Genomic DNA, 20,466 nt, shown 5'->3' with positions numbered 1-20,466 from the left:
ACGGGCCTACGGCCTCATGAATTACGATATCAACAGAACATGTTTAACCATTCCTGAGTATTATTGGTATAATGGGTTACCTTCCACCCTTTGCACAATGCAGTATTCATCTGAGTTTAGGATAGTCAGTTCATTTTTTCCACGCATACCTCGTTTTTTCTTTATGCATTAATAGTAGTCGCTGCGGTGAGACCATAGGTCTGGATTTTAGTTGCAGCAGAACCTCATGGCTACCCGCAGCTTTATCCCTGCTCTCCGTCCTGGTAGTATAGTAGTCTCACGTCCCGCTTCACAGTGGAACCAGTAGCGTCTCCCAAGCAGTGGCTTTTGCATCCCACTGACAATGGCTTAAAAGGATCCCAGGTGGTGGATCGTCCCCGGTGTTTCTCAACTTTAAGATGGGTTGGCGCCAGTTCTAGGATCTAGTGTTCCTTTGTATCATGTGCTGGGCACAGTGATGTTCCCCAGCTATTTCCATGGCGTACTACGTCTTCTTCTTCGATGATAGAGACAAAGACAACTTTAGCAGTTTTCCAAACTCTTTGAATAAAAATAAGTCTGTTTATACTACATGGAGGGGCTCTGGGTCAGTCCTCTTTATCCATTGATTTGTTCAACTGTCATTCACATTTTGTTTTTACCAACAATGGCATACACCATGGTGCAATGGATGAGCTAACTTCACTCATTAGCTCTCTTGCGCTTTACGTGACCAGATTCTGTCTGATGACGTGCACATCTGCCATTAAAAGAAGTGTACTTTTGTGTAAAGGCTGGTGGGCCAATAATTTCAGTTTGCAATTCTTTTTTCTTTTCATTCGTAGGCCTTTATATGTTTTGCAAAATGTGTGTTCAAACGATGTCTTCAGGTTACAGTAATTCAAAGCCAATCATACTTTTTTTGGTACTACTAAAATTCCTATTTCCTTGGGATTGGTATTAAAACTAAAAAGGGTTTCTATACCTCCTTTAAGTCTATCTACCTGCTAGAAAGCCCTCGATACATTTATATGCAATATACTTGTATTGCAGCATATCAGCACGAGATATATGCAGCGTTATTTATTCTTATTGAATAGTACAAACTTGCAATAGGAAAAAAGAGTAATTAACCATTGAACCAGCTTGCAGAGGCCAAGCCTATTGGCCTTGTGAAATCATTTTAAATGTTAAAGCCTCTTATCTAGGAACATAAACCTCTATGGGATTCTATCTCCTCACTCAGAAGAGAAGTGATGGGAAGAGGGACACTGAGGTTCACCACCACACACCACATCACAGTACCATTTGGGCATTTGAAGCCGCCTTATTTTACCCAGTAAATACATGGTCCTGCAATCAATGATACTCTTGTGACTCATGGCTTTTATCATCATTTACCTGGAAGCATAGGTGGTGTTTGATTCTCTCAGTTAGCAGAAGCACATACATACTTTGAAGAGTAGTAGTGCTGGGCATCTCTTGGGCAGGAAGAATGAGAACTTCGACTGGTGCATTCAACCGCTCTGACCACAAATATTTGACTGCAATTGCTGTGTACATTTCAAGGGAGCACTTGCAGGGCCGGACTGGCTACCAGGCAGTTGTGTGTGCTGCCGTGCTGGGGGCTTATTTCGTTGATGGGGACCTGTGTGTGAAAAACGAAATTCGTTTTGCTTTTTTTATTTCAAATCGTACGCAGGTCCCTATCAACGAAATAAGCCCCCACCACAGAGAAATTAGCCCCTAGCTTGGCAGCACACACAACTGCCCGATAGCCAGTCCGGCCCTGAGCACTTGCCATTTTCAATAACAATGATCTAAAATGCATTAAACCCCAATGTAATACTACACAGTAAATACCTGAATGGTTCGGCACCTCTGGGCAGGAGATGGGGCAGGGAGCTGGCATTCGGAGCAATCCCCCAACTGTATCCCAAAGAAGATTCAGTCACATTGGTTTTTGATGTCCCATTCCAAACTTGAAATAATAGCCCTCTGTTACCTAATAATAGAACAAAAAAAAGACTACTTTCAGGGAATGTAACTCATGAATTTCTACATAGAACAATAATGTTTTACTGATTTAAACTCATCACACAGTGATCCCCTGACAAGGGATAAAATCAGTGGATAATATGTGAAGAGGGTTCTGGTTGAAACAACTGCCTCCTAAAACAGTTTTGTGCCAGGCTACCATGCATTAAAGTTTGGAATATGAAAGGCACACAAAGTGAAGCAATTTCAAATAATGAGACTAAACTAAGATTAAAGGCTAATGAACATTAGGAAGAACACTGAAGGGCTTATTTATGAGAGCCCCGTGTCACTTTTGCAACACATAAAGTGGTGCATGCATAACGCAGGGCTCTCATAAAGGTTTATCAAGCCACACAAAGCCACCCTGCATGGCTTTGAGCGGCCTCATACATCATGAGTAAGGTGACGCAAAGCAAATCACTGAGATGCCATGCTCCGCACCCGGGAGGCATTCCACAGGCATTGCGGTTGGTTTTGACCACACCCGGAATCTTGGCATCATCCTCGACTCCTCCCTCACTATGAATCGCCAGATCGACACCGTCATCTCCACTTGCTTCAACTCCCTCTGCATGACCTTCAAGGGGATCCCCCCCCCCGAAGCCAGAAAGACCGTCACCCACGCACTCATAACCAGCAGACTGGACTACGGAAACGCCCTCTATGCTGGAATCAACAAATCCCTGCTACACAAACTCCAGACCATCCAGAACACCGCTGCCAGACTCGTCGTCGGCACCCCATGACATGAGCCAACACCTGTCACCTGTGAGACCTCCACTACCTCCCTATTGAGAAGAGAGTGACCTTCAAGCTACTCACCTATGCCTACAAATTACTCCACAACATCAGACCCAAATACTTCAACAAAAGAGCCTCTTTCCACGTACTCAAAAGTAACCTCCGCTCTGCTGACCTCACCATAGCAGAAACACCACGCATCTGCAGAACCAGAGCAGGTGGAAGAGCCTTCTCCTACATCGCTACCAAGGCCTGGAACGAGATCCCAGTCAACAACAGATGATCACACACTCTACACACCTTCTGGAAGAGCCTCAAGACCTGTGACTTTAGCTTACCCAAAGCCGCACCCCTCCCCCCTAGCGCCTAGTGACCCTTACGTGTAAGTAGCGTGCTTTAAAAACTGCCCGATTGATTGATTCATTGCTATGCATGGCCACTGGGCATGCACAGTGGGTGTTGGGCAAAGATCCTGCTTTCAACCCACTGCATACTATGTTCACGTGGCCATATGGAGGCTAACCTTATAGGAAAGTTAAATATGTCAATAGGAGTAAGCTCATTTTGGCATGCTTTAGGGATCCGAGCAAATGCACTGGTACCTGGTTAACAGTGGCCAGTGCACAGATTAAAAAAAGTAGCAACAGCAAAATGTGGAGGCTGGCCAAATGTATTAGTTTTTAAGGGAGGCATCTGAGAACCCCCAATTGGGGATCTGTTATTCCTTAGAGACTCATGGGTCCTTGCTGGACTTCCTACAGGGTTTGCAAAACCATTCAGAGGGCCCAACAAGTTTTCAGGAGCCCTTGCTGCGTCGTTCATGTGCCCTGAAGCAGGGTTTTCAAACCTTTGAGCCTTGCTCCCTCACAGTTTGAAAGCCCTGCAGCAATATCTATGTTTTTGTTATTTTTAAGCTTAGGTGAATCTCTTTGGTACTCCCCTCCTAAGCCAGGAGATAATTTCGGTCCAGCATTGGTTATTCCCTCCCTCCCCATACCTTTGTTATCTCAGAACAAAATTGACCATGCCAAATCAAAATCTAACGAACTTTGGGATCTTTTCTTGCGGATTCATCAAATGGTATGTCATGGTTATTAAGAAAACAACAAATTGGTTATCAGTGGAAACTGACCTAACTATAAAGACACACTGACAGGTGTGGGAGGTATGGTTTATGGAACTAACCATAACCAGAAATCCTCAGAAAATGTTGATTATATATTTGCTCCTTGCACAGTTTCTATTGACATTCTTTGTGTGTTTTTTTACTGAGGTTGTCCCTCCTAAATGAATGCATGGATATTAGCACTTGCTATTTATTAGGGGATACCAACATAAGTAATAATCATGAGAATGATATATGTCTGTCTCCCACTATATTTGCACTGTATAGGTATTGATATTTTGCATTAGCAAATGATAATATCAAAAGTTATTTTTAGATATAAGCATTGTACTGGCTTCTCTGATTGAGTGTTTTAAACAGTTATGAAGTTTTAATAACTGGTGACTAATTAAGATTGTACTGAATGATTTTTGCACTTGCACTTTATCTTCACTTATTTATTTTACAATTTGGCACAATGTAAAACCCAACGAACAATCATTATTAATTGTATAAATATAAGATGTTAGAAGTATTTCTTCTATTTTCACTACATTGGGGAAGGAAGAGGAGGAGTAAAGTAAGCGGACATTGTGTGTTTTTTCACCTTTTTGCACTAGTATTTATTGATGATTGGCCCGGGGCATGCCATGTGATCAAGACAGTGTTGCACTGTCGAAACGCGTCATGCCGGGCACTCACCGTCAAAAAATGCTGCTATTTTGTAAGCAATAAACTGCACTTGAATTTCAACAACACGCTGTTGTCCATACCTGTATTCTTGGGGGATCCCGGGCAACACAGGATTGTGGAAACTTATATTGATCACGGTGAAATACAGCTGTCTTCCTTTTACGGACCCTGGCTGGCTGGAGCACAGTCGACAACACAGGAGACTTACCTGGAAACCCCAGAAGGAGTAATCTTCTAAGCCAGCGCCCTGCGGCAAGAACAGTGGGGACAAGCAATACCCAAGCAGTCCCGTGCAACAGTCGATAACTTGAAGGAAGTCGGATGACGCCGACGAGCTATTGATTAGCTGTATGCGGTAAGTGGGTTTAGCTTTACCTCACATATAGGATTAGAGCGGGTGACTGAGATTGTGTTACAACAGCTGAACATAAACAAAAGAGTTGCGTTGTAGGTGCACCAGCCTTTTTAACTTAATTTTTGTTAGAATTCTTTGTGAAAGTCTTCTTAGTTAAGGGTGCTCCTGAGGAGACGTCTTCCGACCAGTGGCATCTGTAAATGTAGATATAGTTAGTGCCGTTAGTCATTAACGGCATCCCTCTAGGGCACACTCAATTCTCCTCTTATTCCAAAAAGGATTCAACATTAAGTTCCATCTGAATGTTCAAAAAATATCGCTTTATTGATTCATTCGTTATATGAAATTAATTCAGCTTTTCATGTTCCATTCTCAAAGTAATGTTTTCAATTAACATCATGAAGATTCCATCCTCCTATGCATTTCGGGCATTGGAGCCCTTCCTCAGGGAGAGGCACTAGAAGAATTCAAACGCATGTGTAAACAAAATGTCATTGTATCGTGCATACCAACAAAATCAATAAAGCAATATTTTTTTAACATTCGTCAAGCGGGGGCCGAGATAAAAGGGGGGTCCCAAAACGTGTTTTCCCCATGTTAATTTCCATAGGGCGGTTGGACTCACTTTTAGCCCGAACGGCTGAATGGATTTCCACCAAACTTGGCAAAATTGTAGGGACTGGTAGCCCGATGTGCCTTTGCTATGCTTCAAGATATGTGCTCCAGTGGATTTTGAGTAATTTAGTTTCCAAAAAATATATATATCTATAAGCGCGCTACAGGAGTTCGCGAGCGGAAAGCTGATTGGCTCTCGGGTGTCTGTGAACATTCCAAACAGTCCGGAGCGGCCGCCATCTTGTGTCTCAGTAGGATCGAGACACAAGAGGTGGCAAAAACAAAGGGGGAAATGACCAAAAGGGGGCAAGGTAGACCCCTCTGACCCCCTAGGTTTGATGTGGAGGCCATTTCGCGGGGGGAGCGCCCGGTACGAGCACCGGGGAACGTACCATGGAAAAAAAAGAATGACAGAGTTTTTTAAAAATGTAGCATTTTTTTATAAATTGGAGGTAGTTCTAAAAAGAACTGGTTTTTTTATTCTTGATTGGGGAGGGTTTCTGGTCAGTTCTCTGACCTCTGCCGCAGCATAGTTGTTTGGATGCCTGCGTTGCATGTGGCGAATCATTGTATGGTTCCCAAATGAATATTTTTTTGCAGGGTTCCCCCTGGAAAGTACAGTGCCACAGATGAGACATGTCACTTTTGCAGCATTTACTTTCTTTGCACCCCTTGGGATTTTAAAAAACTCCCACACAAAGTGCTCCTTCGGTTTATATGGGGTATTATCTTCAGGCAGGAACTGCCTCTCCTCCTCCTCCTCCTCCTCCTCCTCCTCCTCTTCTTCTTCACCACCAATGTGGTGTTGTGGTGGTCCGTGTGGTGGTGGTGGTGGTGGTGGTGATGGTGCAGATGCTCCTGCTGCTACTGTAGCCTTTTCTCAATGAATAGAAACAGGTCTTCCTCAGTCTAAGAACAAAGTGAGAATGAGGAAAAAAGGTGGGGGCTTTCATCATTTGGAAAACAAAACTGTTCTGAAGCAATGAAACGTGTTATTTTCAGGTCACATGACCCGACGCGCTTACGCTACGCGCCCGGGGGGCGTCTTATGGCGCACGGCGTAAGCACCCCCGGGCGCGCCCCGACGTGCTTACGCCGTGCGTCATAAGACGCATCACGCGGCTACGCGATAAGTCACGATGATGGTTTTGTGCGCGGAAATAGCACCGGTACGCGCACCGGGGCGTGGATGAGTGGATGTGTATGTAGACCTAGAAATCAGTGAGTGCGTATGTGGTAAGTGGTATTACTGTGTCAATGGTTTCAGGAATGGTAGTTTGTATTTAACACTGGGTGTATCAAAGGTTAGATTAGAGTGTGAGGAGGTGTATTGTATTATCACATGGATGATGTCATCAGTGATGTCATCAGTGATGTCATTTGAGATGTCATCAGTGATGTCATCAGTGATGTCATTTGAGATGTCATCAGTGATGTCATCAGTGATGTCACTAACCATGTCATGAATGATGTAATATGTGACATCATCAGCAGTGCATTGCGGGCACGCGAGTTATAGTGAGTCCAACTAACTATAACGTGGGAATTTCAATGGTTTTATGTCAGTAAAATTTCCAGCTAACTATAACTGGTGTCAAACCTATGGTTTTTTCAGTGAATATATATATATATATATATAGGTATATGTGTGTATATATGAATAGTATTTATTCATTTATTTATTTATATATATATATATATATATATATGTACGTATATATATATATATATATATATATATATATATATATATATATATATATATATCACAAAGACAATCCAAGTGCAGGTAATGCATGAACAGATCAAACAGACTCAAATAATGCTGATGCTGAATAATCCAGTTGTTTAGTACAAGCTTGGGCTGCCCATGATGCGTTTCAGTTGTGAACTACGGCCTTGATCCCATGATCACGCTGCAACAAGTAAGAATATTTAAAGGAAACCTATCCACCATGTGACTATAGTGAACATAAAAACATACTGCTTCATGAATAAATGGCGATAAGGTACTATGGCCACTCCCAAACATATGTGATGGTGTTGACCCCAAACTTACATGCCCTGCATGTTTTGCACTTAAAAAAGCCTTGCGGAACACAAACGTGAGTTTGACAGGAAGTACTTGTTTCAGAGTACCATCAGTGAGGATAATGGGCCAACGTTGGTTAACAATGGCCCTTATCTTGTTAGCCTGTCTACTGTAGGTAGCAACTAATCTGATACATCTCTTTTCGTTAATCAGTGTTGTGGGAGTGTTCGATACAATTTGCACATCGTCACCTTCTATGTTGGAGTTAAGAAACTTGACTGTATCGTTGTTATTGGCTTTTGTAACTTTGATAGGATACAAAGGCAAAAGGCAGTACTTCTAGTCTCTTCAGATCTTTTTGTAACAAAGTGTGTCATTAAGATGTCTATATGCCTCTATTTTATAGTCCTCGAACGTCCAAAGCAGCCATCTTAGAATAGTGTTATTAAAGTTGAAGCTGGTCTGTTCAGATTTATAGAAACAGGACGTCAGCTTCATTGTTTCACATACAAACAAAATGTACCTGATTTAGGCATACATTTGATAATTTATACATATCATAATGCAAATATCCTTTATATTACAATTCCGCCCAAGTGGGCAGACAATGATAAATTGTGCAAAGTTCCAAATTATAACTCCAGTTTCAACTAATGGCGCAAAATTTACAATTCAGTCCAAAGCACTATATTCCCACCCTTATCGGATTTATTCACTACAAGGGCTGAGTTCTTCTTTTATTTAGACATCAAGTTGTTGTATTCAATGGATGAGTGCTTGGCTTTGAACTTATGCTTAGTCGTGTTCTTAATTAGAGTTTTTAGTTCTTCATTTATGCAATCATGGAAAATATCCACCGCATCACATGCCATAACTCGTATAAAAGTGGAAGAGGGTTTAAAAGGACTTTGTCCTGGTTTGTCAATTTTATTCCTTCATCTCGTATACGGTCCTGTGTATTCTCCTCGTCATCATTGCTGTTCTTATTAAGCTCACTCAGCGTCCTTAATAACGGGACATCGCTTGCCAGTCCTTTGGATCTACAGGGCGCATGGGTTTCGTTATCTAGGCTAGTACTAACTGCAGGTTGTTTATTAGCATAATATTTTGCAAGTTTTAGTTTCGGTATATACTTAAAAACATACACCTTAATCTGGCAACAACTAACATTGCTCTCTAGATAAAAAGATAATCCGAGGGCCAAGATATGTTTTTCTGCTTGGTTCCATTGTATGTCAGTGAGATTGATGACTGTTTTATCGAGGGAGACTACCGTTTGTTCCATTTTACGTTCTGCCTCCTCCTTCCGTTTACGTTTGCAGCATTTTCGCCTCTCGCGCCTTTTGCTATTTCTCCTTTGTTTTGCGCTTGATTTGGATTTCTCAGTCTCATAGACTGTTTCCTTGCTCTGTGTAAAAAAAAATCCAGCTCTTCTGCTAATTGTAAATGCCCAAAGGAAGTCTTCACGTTGCCCTGTTTCAGATATTGCCCCATCTTCAGACACCGTTTCGCTGGGGACTGTGCTGCCATCGGAAGTAGAAGCATTGGTATCACGCCCTCTCACAGTGGATTCTTTATTCTGGCCGGATTATTTAACTGAACTTTTTTGTATACACAGAGTATATAATATTTGCGCGTGAATGTGAACATTTGCCCTCGTTCTTATCATGCGCAAACTTGAACGCCTTTCTGGTTTTAATTGTATATATAGTTCATGCCACTAGCTCAGTTACGTCACAGTGGCGGTTGGTGGAAAAGGTTTAGGGACCCAACCCACCACTGGCAAAATCCACTCCCTCCCTCCAAATTCGAATTTTCTGCATCACATCCTAAAACATGCCTTTACACCGGTCTTCTAAACAGATGTGAAAATAAAGTTGGTGGCCCTTTTTAATCTGAATGTATCCAAAATTAATAACATAACTTTTTCAATTAAACTATTAAAGTGCATTGTTACTTTGTATAGTTTACAGATGTTAACAAATACGAAACTAATTTAAAATACATTATTCTTTTTGTTTACACCTTTACTAACCAAAAAAACAATTTCCCAAGTACCTGGTTGTGGTGATTTTAGTCTATGGTGTTTAACTGGCCCTGTGGTGCACACGATCATCGTTGGAGAAACTATTTTGGTTTCACAAGGCACTCCTGTAGAGAGAAAAGACAAACATACCATTTGCTGTCAAACAAAAATATTTAAAACTGCCGTATACTGTGTTGCACTTATGTTAAATTGAAGAAAACGTTATCATTAAAGCTAGTCTTCAGACAAACGATGGGTGATATGTTCATGACAGGGTGGTAGCAGAAGTAACATCACTTGTTGCATGATTCCTCAATAACACAATACAAAGCGACATTCAGGGGCCTCTGTATCAAACAACAAAAATAATGAAATTAACGAAAACCTCATACTGCAACCGAGGAAACAAATACTGCTAATCAAGTCTTCCCGAATTCTATCTATACTAATATAATAAAGAGAGAGCTCAAACCGTTGAGGCAGGTAATCTCAGGAACAACAGCACCAATCACAACACCCAATATAGCGTTGAAAAGGGCAGTTGCAGCAGAAGGACATAGGCTATGCAGACACCCACCATATACATTTAAAAGGTAAAAGAACCGTGCCAGCAAAGTAGTCCCTTGTGGGCGTGTCTGTGTTGTGCTGTGGGCGTGTGCTGGGGGCGTGACAAACGCTGGGGGCGTGTGGTACGTTCCGCCCTTCATGCCACGTCTCATTTCGTGTGCTAATCCCACCCTGCTCCCTTTAAATACCCCAGCACCCCATAATCATAACCCACCATTACTCCTTAAAATACCCCAACACCCTTAAACACGAACCCATCTTAACCCTATAAATATACCCTGTACCCCAAAACCCAAACCTATCCCTAAACCCTAAAAATACCCTTGTACCCCAAAACCCAAACCTAGCCCTGTACCCTATAAATACCCCTGTACCTCAAAACCCAAAACCTACCCCTGAACCCTAAAAATACCCCTGTACCCCAAAACCCAAACCTAGCCCTGAACCCTAAAAACACCACTGTACCCCAAAACCACCCCTGAACCCTAAAATACCCCTGTACCCCTAAACCCAAACCTAGCCCTGAACCCTTAAAATACCCCTGTACCCCAAAACCCAAACCTACCCCTGAACCCTAAAAAATACCCCTGTACCCCAAAACCCAAACCTACCCCTGAACCCTAAAATACCCCTGTACCCCAAAACCCAAACCTACCCCTGAACCCTAAAAATACCCCTATACCTCAAAACCCAAACCTAGCCCTGAACCCTAAAAATACCCCTGTACCCCAAAACCCATACCTATCCCTAACCCTAAAACTACCCCTGTACCCCATAACCCAAAACTATATCTGAACCCTTAAAATACCCAAACACCCCAAAACATATACCCCTATACCCATACTTACCTTATCCAAACATTAAAAAAACATGCTTTTATCATTCATGCATTTACAACGAATTTCGTTGTAAATGTATGCGTGGTAAAAGCATATAAAATGTAATGCCATGCGTTATAATGGCATTGCGGAGTCATGGTACTTTCGTAATGAAAGTATGCGGAGTGATGGTATGCGGAAAGAAAGTTGCGGAATAATGGGTGTTTACCCCCCCCCGGTAAGTACATTGGTGGCACGGCGGCCCACATCTCCAGCAACATACTCATATTTTTTCACCACCCATTTGAAAAATGCACAGGTCTCTCTCATTGATGGCCAGCACAGATATACACTTTTAGACACACCTCCCGCCACAAGTTCTAGAATTGCGAACTTTAGAGCTGGGGAGCTACGTTCGAATCTCTGCATCTGCTCAACATCCTGTGATTCCAGGCAAATCGCTTTGTCTCCCCGTGCCTACCACAAATGAATGTGTTCTTCTGTAATGTAAATTGTGCTCATGCCATGTTGTCGAGTTCGAGCTATATAATATTGCAATGAAAAATAAAGTAGGGAAACTCGAGTTCACACACTACTGAACGCGCACTCTTAAGTGCATCAGCAGTGCACTGTGAATCGGAGCGTTTCACAGGCCTGTTACAGATAAGAAATGCTATCAAAACAAAATCCTACAAAACAATATACTACTGGCCGGCAGCAATTCATACCCGGACAACGTCGGGACGGGCTGCTAGTTTGCTTATATAATGGTTCAAATGTATTCACCAACATTTGTTAATGTAATTATTTTTGTTGTTTGATTAAGAGGCCCCTGAGGAAGGGACCAATGTCCCAAAATGCATAGGACTATACAAGCATCGAGTGTAATCCACAAGAATTATTAAATGATGTATTTCTGTATTAATGATACAATATTGTTTTTGAATTGTGAAATTCTGTAAAATACATGGAATATTGTAAAAAGACAAAAGAAATAAAAAAAAAATTGTTGCATGAATTTTTTAAAAGTATTTGTGTATACATTGTTAATGGTGATGGGTCATTAACCACTGACAGTGCGCATAGGGATTGAGGCATATATTTTCCTGATACACACATAAAATGAAGCATATGCCAGGCCCGAACCTTCCTTTTTAATACATATATGTCACCCCCAGGGTAAGCCCTGAACAGCCCAGAGGGTAGGGCTCAATGTGCTTCAAAAGTAGGACATGTACTTTACCATGTCCTAGAAGTGAAGAACTCTTAAATTCGTTATTCAGTACTGCAAAGCCTATCTTCCAGATAGGATAACAATGGAGTTCCCTTATTACATTTTATAAGTGTAATTTCCAAACGGTAAGAGACAACTGTTAGACTCTGCTTCCTTGGCGTGGTTGCCCATGACTGTTTTGCCCCTACCGCCTGTATTTTTGATGCTGTGCTGGATTTCGATTTTGCTGGCTTAGATGCTTTGAGCACTTTGCCACTGCTAATCAGAGTCAAAGTGCAGGTGCTCCATGTGTAAATTGTTATTATGATTGGTTGTCCAGGATTGGCATATTTGATGTACTGGTAAGTCCCTAGTAAAGTGCACTGGGTGTGCCAGGGCCTCTAAATCAAATGCTACTAGTGGGCTTGCAGCACTGGTTGTGCCACCCACCGAAGTAGCTCTATAAACTCAGAATTTCATATCACATCTTTTAGTAAAGGTGGTTTTAAATTGTGTGTTTGGAAATGCCACTTTTAGACAATAGGCATTTTCTGGTATAACCATTCTAGTTGTCACTGCCTGGTTTGGGCAGGGGCTAGGGATGTGCATTCTCTGCAGATAGCCACTGGGGGGGGGGGTGGGGAGATAACTCAGCGCTGAGCTTAATAGACCTTGGCTGCATTTAGAGTAGTGGGAGGAGTTTTTCCTTGCATCTGAATAAGGCCTGTCTCCCTTGCACTATGCTGTCTCCGCCCCTGTGGTCATACTGCAGAAGTGAGGACACAACTGGTTTGGACTGGGCTCAGAGACCCTGGCACGAAGAAGAACAAAGACAAAATGGTTATAAGTAATGGACCCTAAAACCCAGAACTTGATATCACTTCTGGACTTAAGAGGAACCTTTGCCAAGGAGAAGAACTGGAGAGCTGTGAGGAGGAATACTACCCCTTTGCTGTTTGCTGTGTGGGGCTAGCCTGCAGTTGCTGCTTCTGCCAAGGAAAGGACAAAGAGTGGACTTTGCTTAGAACCTGATTGAAGAAGAATGTTAGACTTGGCATCTTTGGCGTGGTTTCCCCAGACTTTTTGCCTCTTCCTCCTGTATTTTTATGCTTTTCTGGATTTTGTTTTGCTGGCTTAGATGCTTTGGGCACTTTGCCACTGCTGATCAGTGCCAAGTGCAAGTGCTCCCTGTAGAATTGTTGTAACAGTAGGGGGGGTTCTCCATGATTGTATAATTTGATTTACTGGTAAGCCCCTAGTAAAGTGTACTAAGTGTGCCAGGGCCTGTAAGTCAAATGCTACTTGCGAGCCTGCAGCACTGATTGTTTAAAAGGCTTTCTTTCCCCATAGGACAGAATGGAAGTTTATTTATAACATCTTATAAATATAACTTCCCATTGGAACAAGATAGAAAAATAAAGTTTAAGCATCTTTTAGTGAGGGTGATTTTTCCATTCTGTGATTGAAAATACAACTTTTAGAAAGTAGGTATTTTCCTGCTTAGCCATCTAGTGTGCCTCTGCTAGGATGTGTATTGGCTGTCTGACTGTGGAGTGACAGGGGTTGAAGAGGTGCAGTGGCTCCAGAGAGTCTGGATGAGTCAGGGCTGGGCTGAATAGGCCTGGGATGCATTTAGAGTAGGAGGAGGAAATTGAGCCTGGTATGTTTTCCATAATGCTGTCTCCACCTCCTGCCAGGAAGCTGCACCAGAGAGGACATGATTGGTTTTGACTGAGCACAGGGCTTCTCTGCACAAAGAGAACAAAGACATTTTAGGGTATAAGTATTAGACCTAAAACCCCTGAACCGTAGACTACATCTGGAATCCAGAGAAACCTTTTCCAAGGAGAAGAACTGGAGTAACTGAGGAGAAGTACTCCCCCTGCTGTGTGTCTGGGGTTGGCCTGCAGTTGCTGTTTTTGTCAAGGAAAGGAGAAGGACTTTGCTGTGTGCTGTGTCACCTGCTTGATTAAAGTCTCCAAGGGCTTGAGTAGAGCTTGCTTCCTGTTTTGAAGTCTCAGGAATACGAAGGCTTCAACCCAGCTCCCCTGAACTTCTTTGCGGGGGTCTGACCTGCCAAGAAATGCCTGTGATTGTGCGGGGGCATCTGGAGGTTGTTTTTGCTGGGGTGAACTGGAAAGCAACAAAACAACAAGAAAATCGAGTATCGCTCTTCTTGCAACAGTGTTCCGATGCAATGCCGTGGTGCGAGAAGGCTCTCCCGTACCGCCGCCTCATTTTTCGAATCTGACACAGCGCATGTCGCAGCTCCAATAATCGATGCATTGAGGGATCACAGCTGAAGAAATCCACGTAGCGTCGCTCAATGACACTGCATCGTTTGCCGACGCATTCCGGATTTCCACACATTGCCCTGTGCAGCAAGTTTTCCCTGATACATCACCTGTGGATCGGAGTCGTCTCAGAATCGACGCATCGCTCCCCTCTACAGATGGACCCAACACACCGCTCCCCTATGCCCAGCAGAACTGTTGCATCGCATCCACTAAGTTCTCAGGAAACAAAGTAACTCTTTGTTTTTCAACGCTTCCCATTGCTGCGGCTGTTTGGTTCGGTGAATTTTGTCACAACGCCCAGTACTTTGCAACAATTCACGCATCCGTAGTTTTCTATGGACTCAGTTGCTAAAACCTTTTGAAAGCCATTTTTCCTAATACTTGTATGTTGGATTTTTTGTTGCTTTAGCCTTGTTGAGTTTAGAAAACGATACCTTATTTTTCTAAACTGGTGTGGTGTCCATTTATGGTGTTTTCACTGTGTTACTTTGAGTGTTGGTAGACATACTTTACACATTACCTTTGGGATGAGCCTGTCTGCTCATGTGAAGCTAACAAGGGGGATGAGCAGGGGTTATCAAAAGTGTGTATCTCCCTTACCCTGACTAGACACAAGGGTCTCTATTTGGACAAAGGTGCCTACCTCTGCCAACTAGAGACCCATATTTCTAACAAAGAATCTCCAAGGGCATGTGAGTGCTGGCCTCCAGTTCTGAAGTCTCAGGGACACAAAGACGTCACCACCAGCTCCCCTGAACTCCACTGCTGGGTGTCCTGACCTGACAGGAGGTGCCTGTTCCAGTTTTGGGCCTCTAGAGGTTAATTCTGCTGTTGGGAGCTGGAAGACACCTAAAAGAAACAAAAAAACAATCTCTGAAGTCATCAGCGCTGCTGCCATAATGACGCAACCTACACAGAGACCGGGGGCACTGCTTGTAAAGCGCCCGATGCACATCCCTGCCTGCACCGCAGCTCTGGCGCCCTTCGATGCACTGCCATCCCTGCAGTTATCACCTTCCCGATGCCAACTCTCACACCAACATCGTCACCACCAGTGCCTGCATCCAGTTATTGAGGCGCCGATAACCGCTGATGGTGACTCTATGAACTCGCCGACTTTTCATTGTCTCACCGGAACAGACGCCTCACCGCTGACGCAACCGACTTCCCCTGTCCTGGATTCGACATGTCACCTCCTTGCGGTCATGACACCTCACTTCCCCATGGCAGCCAGGGAGCCGGCCTCCACCTCTGCACCAACGCCTCACTTCCACAACACCATGCATCATCATAGACTTCGTTTTCCAAGGTAGTGTTTGTTTGGGAGTCCAATTGACTTCATGTCCGACTCTGCACATTTAGCAGTCAGCGCCATACTTTGGATTTATTGCTGTCCCAAAGTCATAATAGCACCAGATGGAGCTATTTTTTTCTAGAAGGTCCATTCTTGCTTTAATCATTGCTGTAATAATTTCTAAGTCATATTCTAATACATGTATGCTGGATTTTCGTCGTTTTGGTCTTGTTGAGTTTAGATGACAATACTTTATTTTTTTAAACTGGTGTGGTGTTCATTTGTGGTGTTATCACTGTGGTACTGTGTGTTTGAGGACAAATACTTTATACATTGCCTTTGGGAGAAGCCTGTCTGCTCATGCCAAGCTGCCAAGGGAGTGAGTAGGGGTTATCTAAAGTGTGTATCCCCCTACCTTGACTAGAACCAAGGGTCCCTACTTGGACAAAGGTACATACCTCAGCCAATTAGAGACCCATATTTCTGGGGACTTCACATAGAAACCTATGGAAGCTTCTCTCCATTTCAAAGGAACACCTGGGTATAAATACTGGACCTCAGACACCAAACATTCATTACACTTCTGGATTCATGGACACTCTGCCAGGAAAAAAGGACTGTTGCGCTGCTCCTCTGCTGGACTGCTGCTCTAAACTACTGCCCTGCTGTACTGACCTGCTGCCTGCTACCCTATTGCCTGGAGAATTGGACCTGCAACTTCATCTTGAACCCAGGACCACAAATGACTACGGGCTAGTCTGCTGGCCTCCTGATCTGAGCCTTAGGAACGTAAAGGCTCCCTAACCAGCTCCTGGACCCATCAAACAGCACGTTCCTGACCCCTAAGATGTGCTGCTCAGGTCCTGGACACTTTTGTGTTGCTCATAGGCTTTGAAATCAAGCTTTTGGGCTCTTTGCGACCACAACGGGCCCGTTCGCACTGTAACTTCGCCACTCGCACCGAAGTTCATTGAGAGCTGCAACCAGCCCATCTCTCTGCACAGCAATCATCGATCACTCACTGAGGACTGCTACAGTGAAGCTCCAGCCTAAATATCCACAAAACCCAGCCTGCTCTTCATGCCACCCTGACCACAGCCAGAGACACTCCTTGCTCCCTCCGACCCTCTCCAATGCGAATGGGGCTCTTGACACAAAACTTGAGAAGGTAAGACTTCAGTAGGACTAATCTGGGCCTGTATCTGACCTGTGCTTTATCGCGGTTTGGCCTGAACCTTTGACTTTCCACGGTTTGCAGTTTGCACTTTCAAGAGCTATTTTTACATTATTCTTTAGCACATATCTCCAGTTCCTCTGACTGGATTGTTGTCATTGTGGTTTTATTTCATTTTTTAATCTCTGCTCTATTTTTCTATCATGGTGTGGAGTCCTTTTTTGTGTTGTGTCTTCACTGTTATACTGTTTGAAGTGCTGCCCAAATACTTTACACATTTCCTGACTGCCTGCTCTGTGCCAAACTACCAAGGGGGTGAGCACATGTTTATTTGGGGTTTGCTTGTGCCTTATGATCGTGGTTGCTGCTTGACCAGGGCTCACATCCCAGTCCACCAGTGACACAACATCTAACACTTACCCAGAAATAGCCTGCTGGTTCCATTATCAGAAGAGCTGGTTTTGGTGCAATCTGTTCAGGAAAGGTAGGCTTGGTTTTAGTCTGATCTGTGTGACTGGGTAGTCAGAATCAGACATTTTTGAAAGGGTACTGAGTAATGGAGGCAGTGCATGACGATGAGTGAACTTCGGTACCTTGTATGTCATGAAAATGATAGAGGCACAATTTTGAATGTAGAGGAGAGTTCTCATTTATAGACCAGCACAATTCTGAATTGGTGTGTACAGTTTCAGAAAGCAGAAATGGTTATATTCTGGTTTTGCGAATCATAGGATTCATTGGTGTCTTGTTTACAAACTGATCTTGGGTGCCAGGTTGTGGTGTATGTATCAATGTTGTGTATGTCACAGAACTGATGTAGGCATCTTGTTTGGTGTGTTGGTGGTTTTCCTCATATAGTATTAGAATAGTAAAGGGGTTAAGCAACCAGAATGCTGTGTCATATTGGGTGAAGTGAATGAAAAAAACACTCTTCAAATAGTAATTCTTATGTTATGGATACAATTTATGTATTGCAAACTCCTACTCGGGGTGTATTCTTTTATATGCAAAAAGAATAAAGGAGCCACAAATGCCATTTTTGACAGGTTGTACTTGATAAGTATAGTGCTTTCTTGCGATTAGTGATTAACCAGATGGTGAATGAAGTAAAACAGGCTTCGATAAATAGAAATTGCATTGTAAGTGGTTATTTGCAGGAATAGGTTAGGGCACTTTTTTTTTAAATCAAGTTGTTAGAAATGGGATTCCTGGTTGCCTGAGGTATGTACCCAGGCCAGGCCGGAACCACCACTCTAGTCAGGGGGAGCTAGATACACAATATGAAAACCAGTGTTCACCCTCTGGTAGTTTGGCATAGAGCAGTCAGGCTTCTCTAAAGAGGCAATGTGTAAAGTATCTGTGCAACACACACACACAGTAACACAATGAATACACCATAAAGTTTAAACAAATAGAGAATATTATTCTGAGTAAAACAAGACCAAAACAACAAAAATCCAATCAGCAGAAGTCGCAATATGAATTTTTAAAAATTACATCAAAAATAGTGCTTGGAGGTCACAAGCAGTCAAAAGGTTACAATGGACAGGAGCAAATCCAAAGTCCAGAACCCACTTTTTAGGCCCGGAGCCTGGAGGGAGCACCTCAAGCAAGGGCAAGACTCACAGAATGCATGGTTCAGCAGCACCAGCATAATTTTAGGAAGTCTTTTGTGTCCCTGAGACTTCAGAAGAACAGGAGGCAAGCCAGCAAGCCCATGGAGATCACTTGGAGGGAAGGCAGAGTCCTTCCAGCAGTCAGGGAACAGCAGGAAGAAGGGCAACACACAGAAAAGCAGTCCTTCCATAAAAGCAGTCCAGTTGTGTCCTTTAAGCAGCACAGCAGAGAGGTTCATTTCAAGATCCATAAGTGTCTGGTTTGGTAGGGAGAGAGCCCCAGTACATATACCCAAAGGTGCCCTTGATATAGGGGATGACTTCAAAGAAACTCTATGAAGTACACAGGAATCCCTTTCAATCCAGTCCTGTCTGCCAGGCTAACCCTGTGGGGGTAAATCTGAGCTGTGTGTGTCAAGAGGACACAGCCTATTCAGATGTAAGTGTGAGCCAACTCTCCCCCTTCCTGCCCAGAAAAGCTATCAAAATGCAGATTAATTCATATGAGTCCTCTTTCACACCCAGCCAATCCTATCTTTGTAGCTGTCTAGAGGGAATTCACAAAGTGCAGCTGTCACCCAGCCCAGACATGTATTGGAGACAGGCTGTCAGGCTCAAAGCACAGAAACTACAGGGAAATGTACATTTTCTAAATGTGGCATTTCTAAAATAGTAATGTTAAATCAAACTTCACCAGTAAGGAGGATTTATCATTACCATTCCAAACATATCAAATATGATGAAGCTACTCCGCTCTGATAGGGAATTACAGCTTAAAAGTATATTAAGGAATTCCCAATGCTGGCCTATGAGAAGGGTAGGCCACACATTAGTGAACAATGAAATAGGCTTCTTGTCACAACCAGGACAACCAAAGCATAAAGGTACATGTCCTACCTTTTACTTTCATAGCACCCTGCCATTAGGTTTACTTAGGACCTACATTAGTTTAAAGCTTGGCAAGTAGGTTTAAATGCGAAATTGAAGTAGCAGTAAGCTGCACATACAGGCACTGCTATGGAAGGCCTGAGACAGGTTTGAAAGGCTACTTATGTGGGTGGCACAATCAGTGCTGCGGCTCACTAATAGCATTTGAAGTACGGGCCCTCGGTATATGGTATACCACTTAACACCAGACTTACCAGTACCACAAATATGCCAATCAGGTACACACCAATATCCTCATGTTTAGGCGAGAAGCACATGCACTTTAACACTGGTTAGCAGTGGTAATGTGCTCACAGTCCTGATGCTAACAAAAAAGAGTCAACATAAATGGGAGACACAAGGCAAAAAGTTGGGGGAGGACCGCCCTAAGGATGACAGATCTAACACAAGTCCATTCAGAAGTAAAAGTATTTCCCCATAGTGTACCGAGCTTGTTCAGTGCTCTCTTGCTTTCTACCAAAGGGCACGCTCTAAAAATAACTTTAAATACATACAGTAAAATGTGTGATGGAAGATACAAAGGAGAGTAAATGGGCATTAAAGTATTACCTGCAATGGTTACATTTGATGGATGATGGAAGAAATCTCCGCTGATTGTAATATTTGTTCCTCCTCCAAGACTGCCATTAACTGGAACTACAGACAGGATATCTAGAAGAAAGGACACATGTTCATGAAATGCCTCACAGGCACTAGTTTCATTCAATGACAATTTTACAATTTTATCAGTGGCAATGAAATAGACAACAAGGATGAGGGCACATGAATGAAGTCCCCTAAGGATAAATGAGTGATTGCTCTACTCCACAAGTAAAAAAAGGCCAGTGAGGATCATAAGCAGCACATGACCAATCCCACAGTGAATATTGTGGGGTGCAAGAATGTATTAAGAAGAAAAATAGGAAAAGAGTATACTTTGGAGTTTCGGAGGTACACACGATTTCATTTCAGAA

General features: G+C 43.1%; 1 protein-coding gene across 1 annotated transcript in view; it reads right to left on the bottom strand.

Moving 5' to 3' along the window:
- The window catches only part of PKHD1 (PKHD1 ciliary IPT domain containing fibrocystin/polyductin), a 1,769,028-nt gene that overhangs the window by 1,700,734 nt on the left and 47,828 nt on the right, over positions 1 to 20,466 (bottom strand). Inside the window, exons 5-7 of the mRNA XM_078647366.1 lie at positions 20,063 to 20,164; positions 9,619 to 9,711; positions 1,843 to 1,984 (exon numbers count right to left, since the gene is read on the bottom strand). Coding sequence (XP_078503492.1) covers positions 1,843 to 1,984; positions 9,619 to 9,711; positions 20,063 to 20,164 — 337 coding nt within the window. The remainder of the gene's footprint in view (positions 1 to 1,842; positions 1,985 to 9,618; positions 9,712 to 20,062; positions 20,165 to 20,466) is intronic.

This window comes from Lissotriton helveticus, chromosome 6, assembly GCF_964261635.1.
Source record: "Lissotriton helveticus chromosome 6, aLisHel1.1, whole genome shotgun sequence".
Taxonomy (NCBI): domain Eukaryota; kingdom Metazoa; phylum Chordata; class Amphibia; order Caudata; family Salamandridae; genus Lissotriton; species Lissotriton helveticus.
Note: the sequence above shows the minus strand (reverse complement) of the source record. Positions and strands in the feature narration are given on the sequence as shown.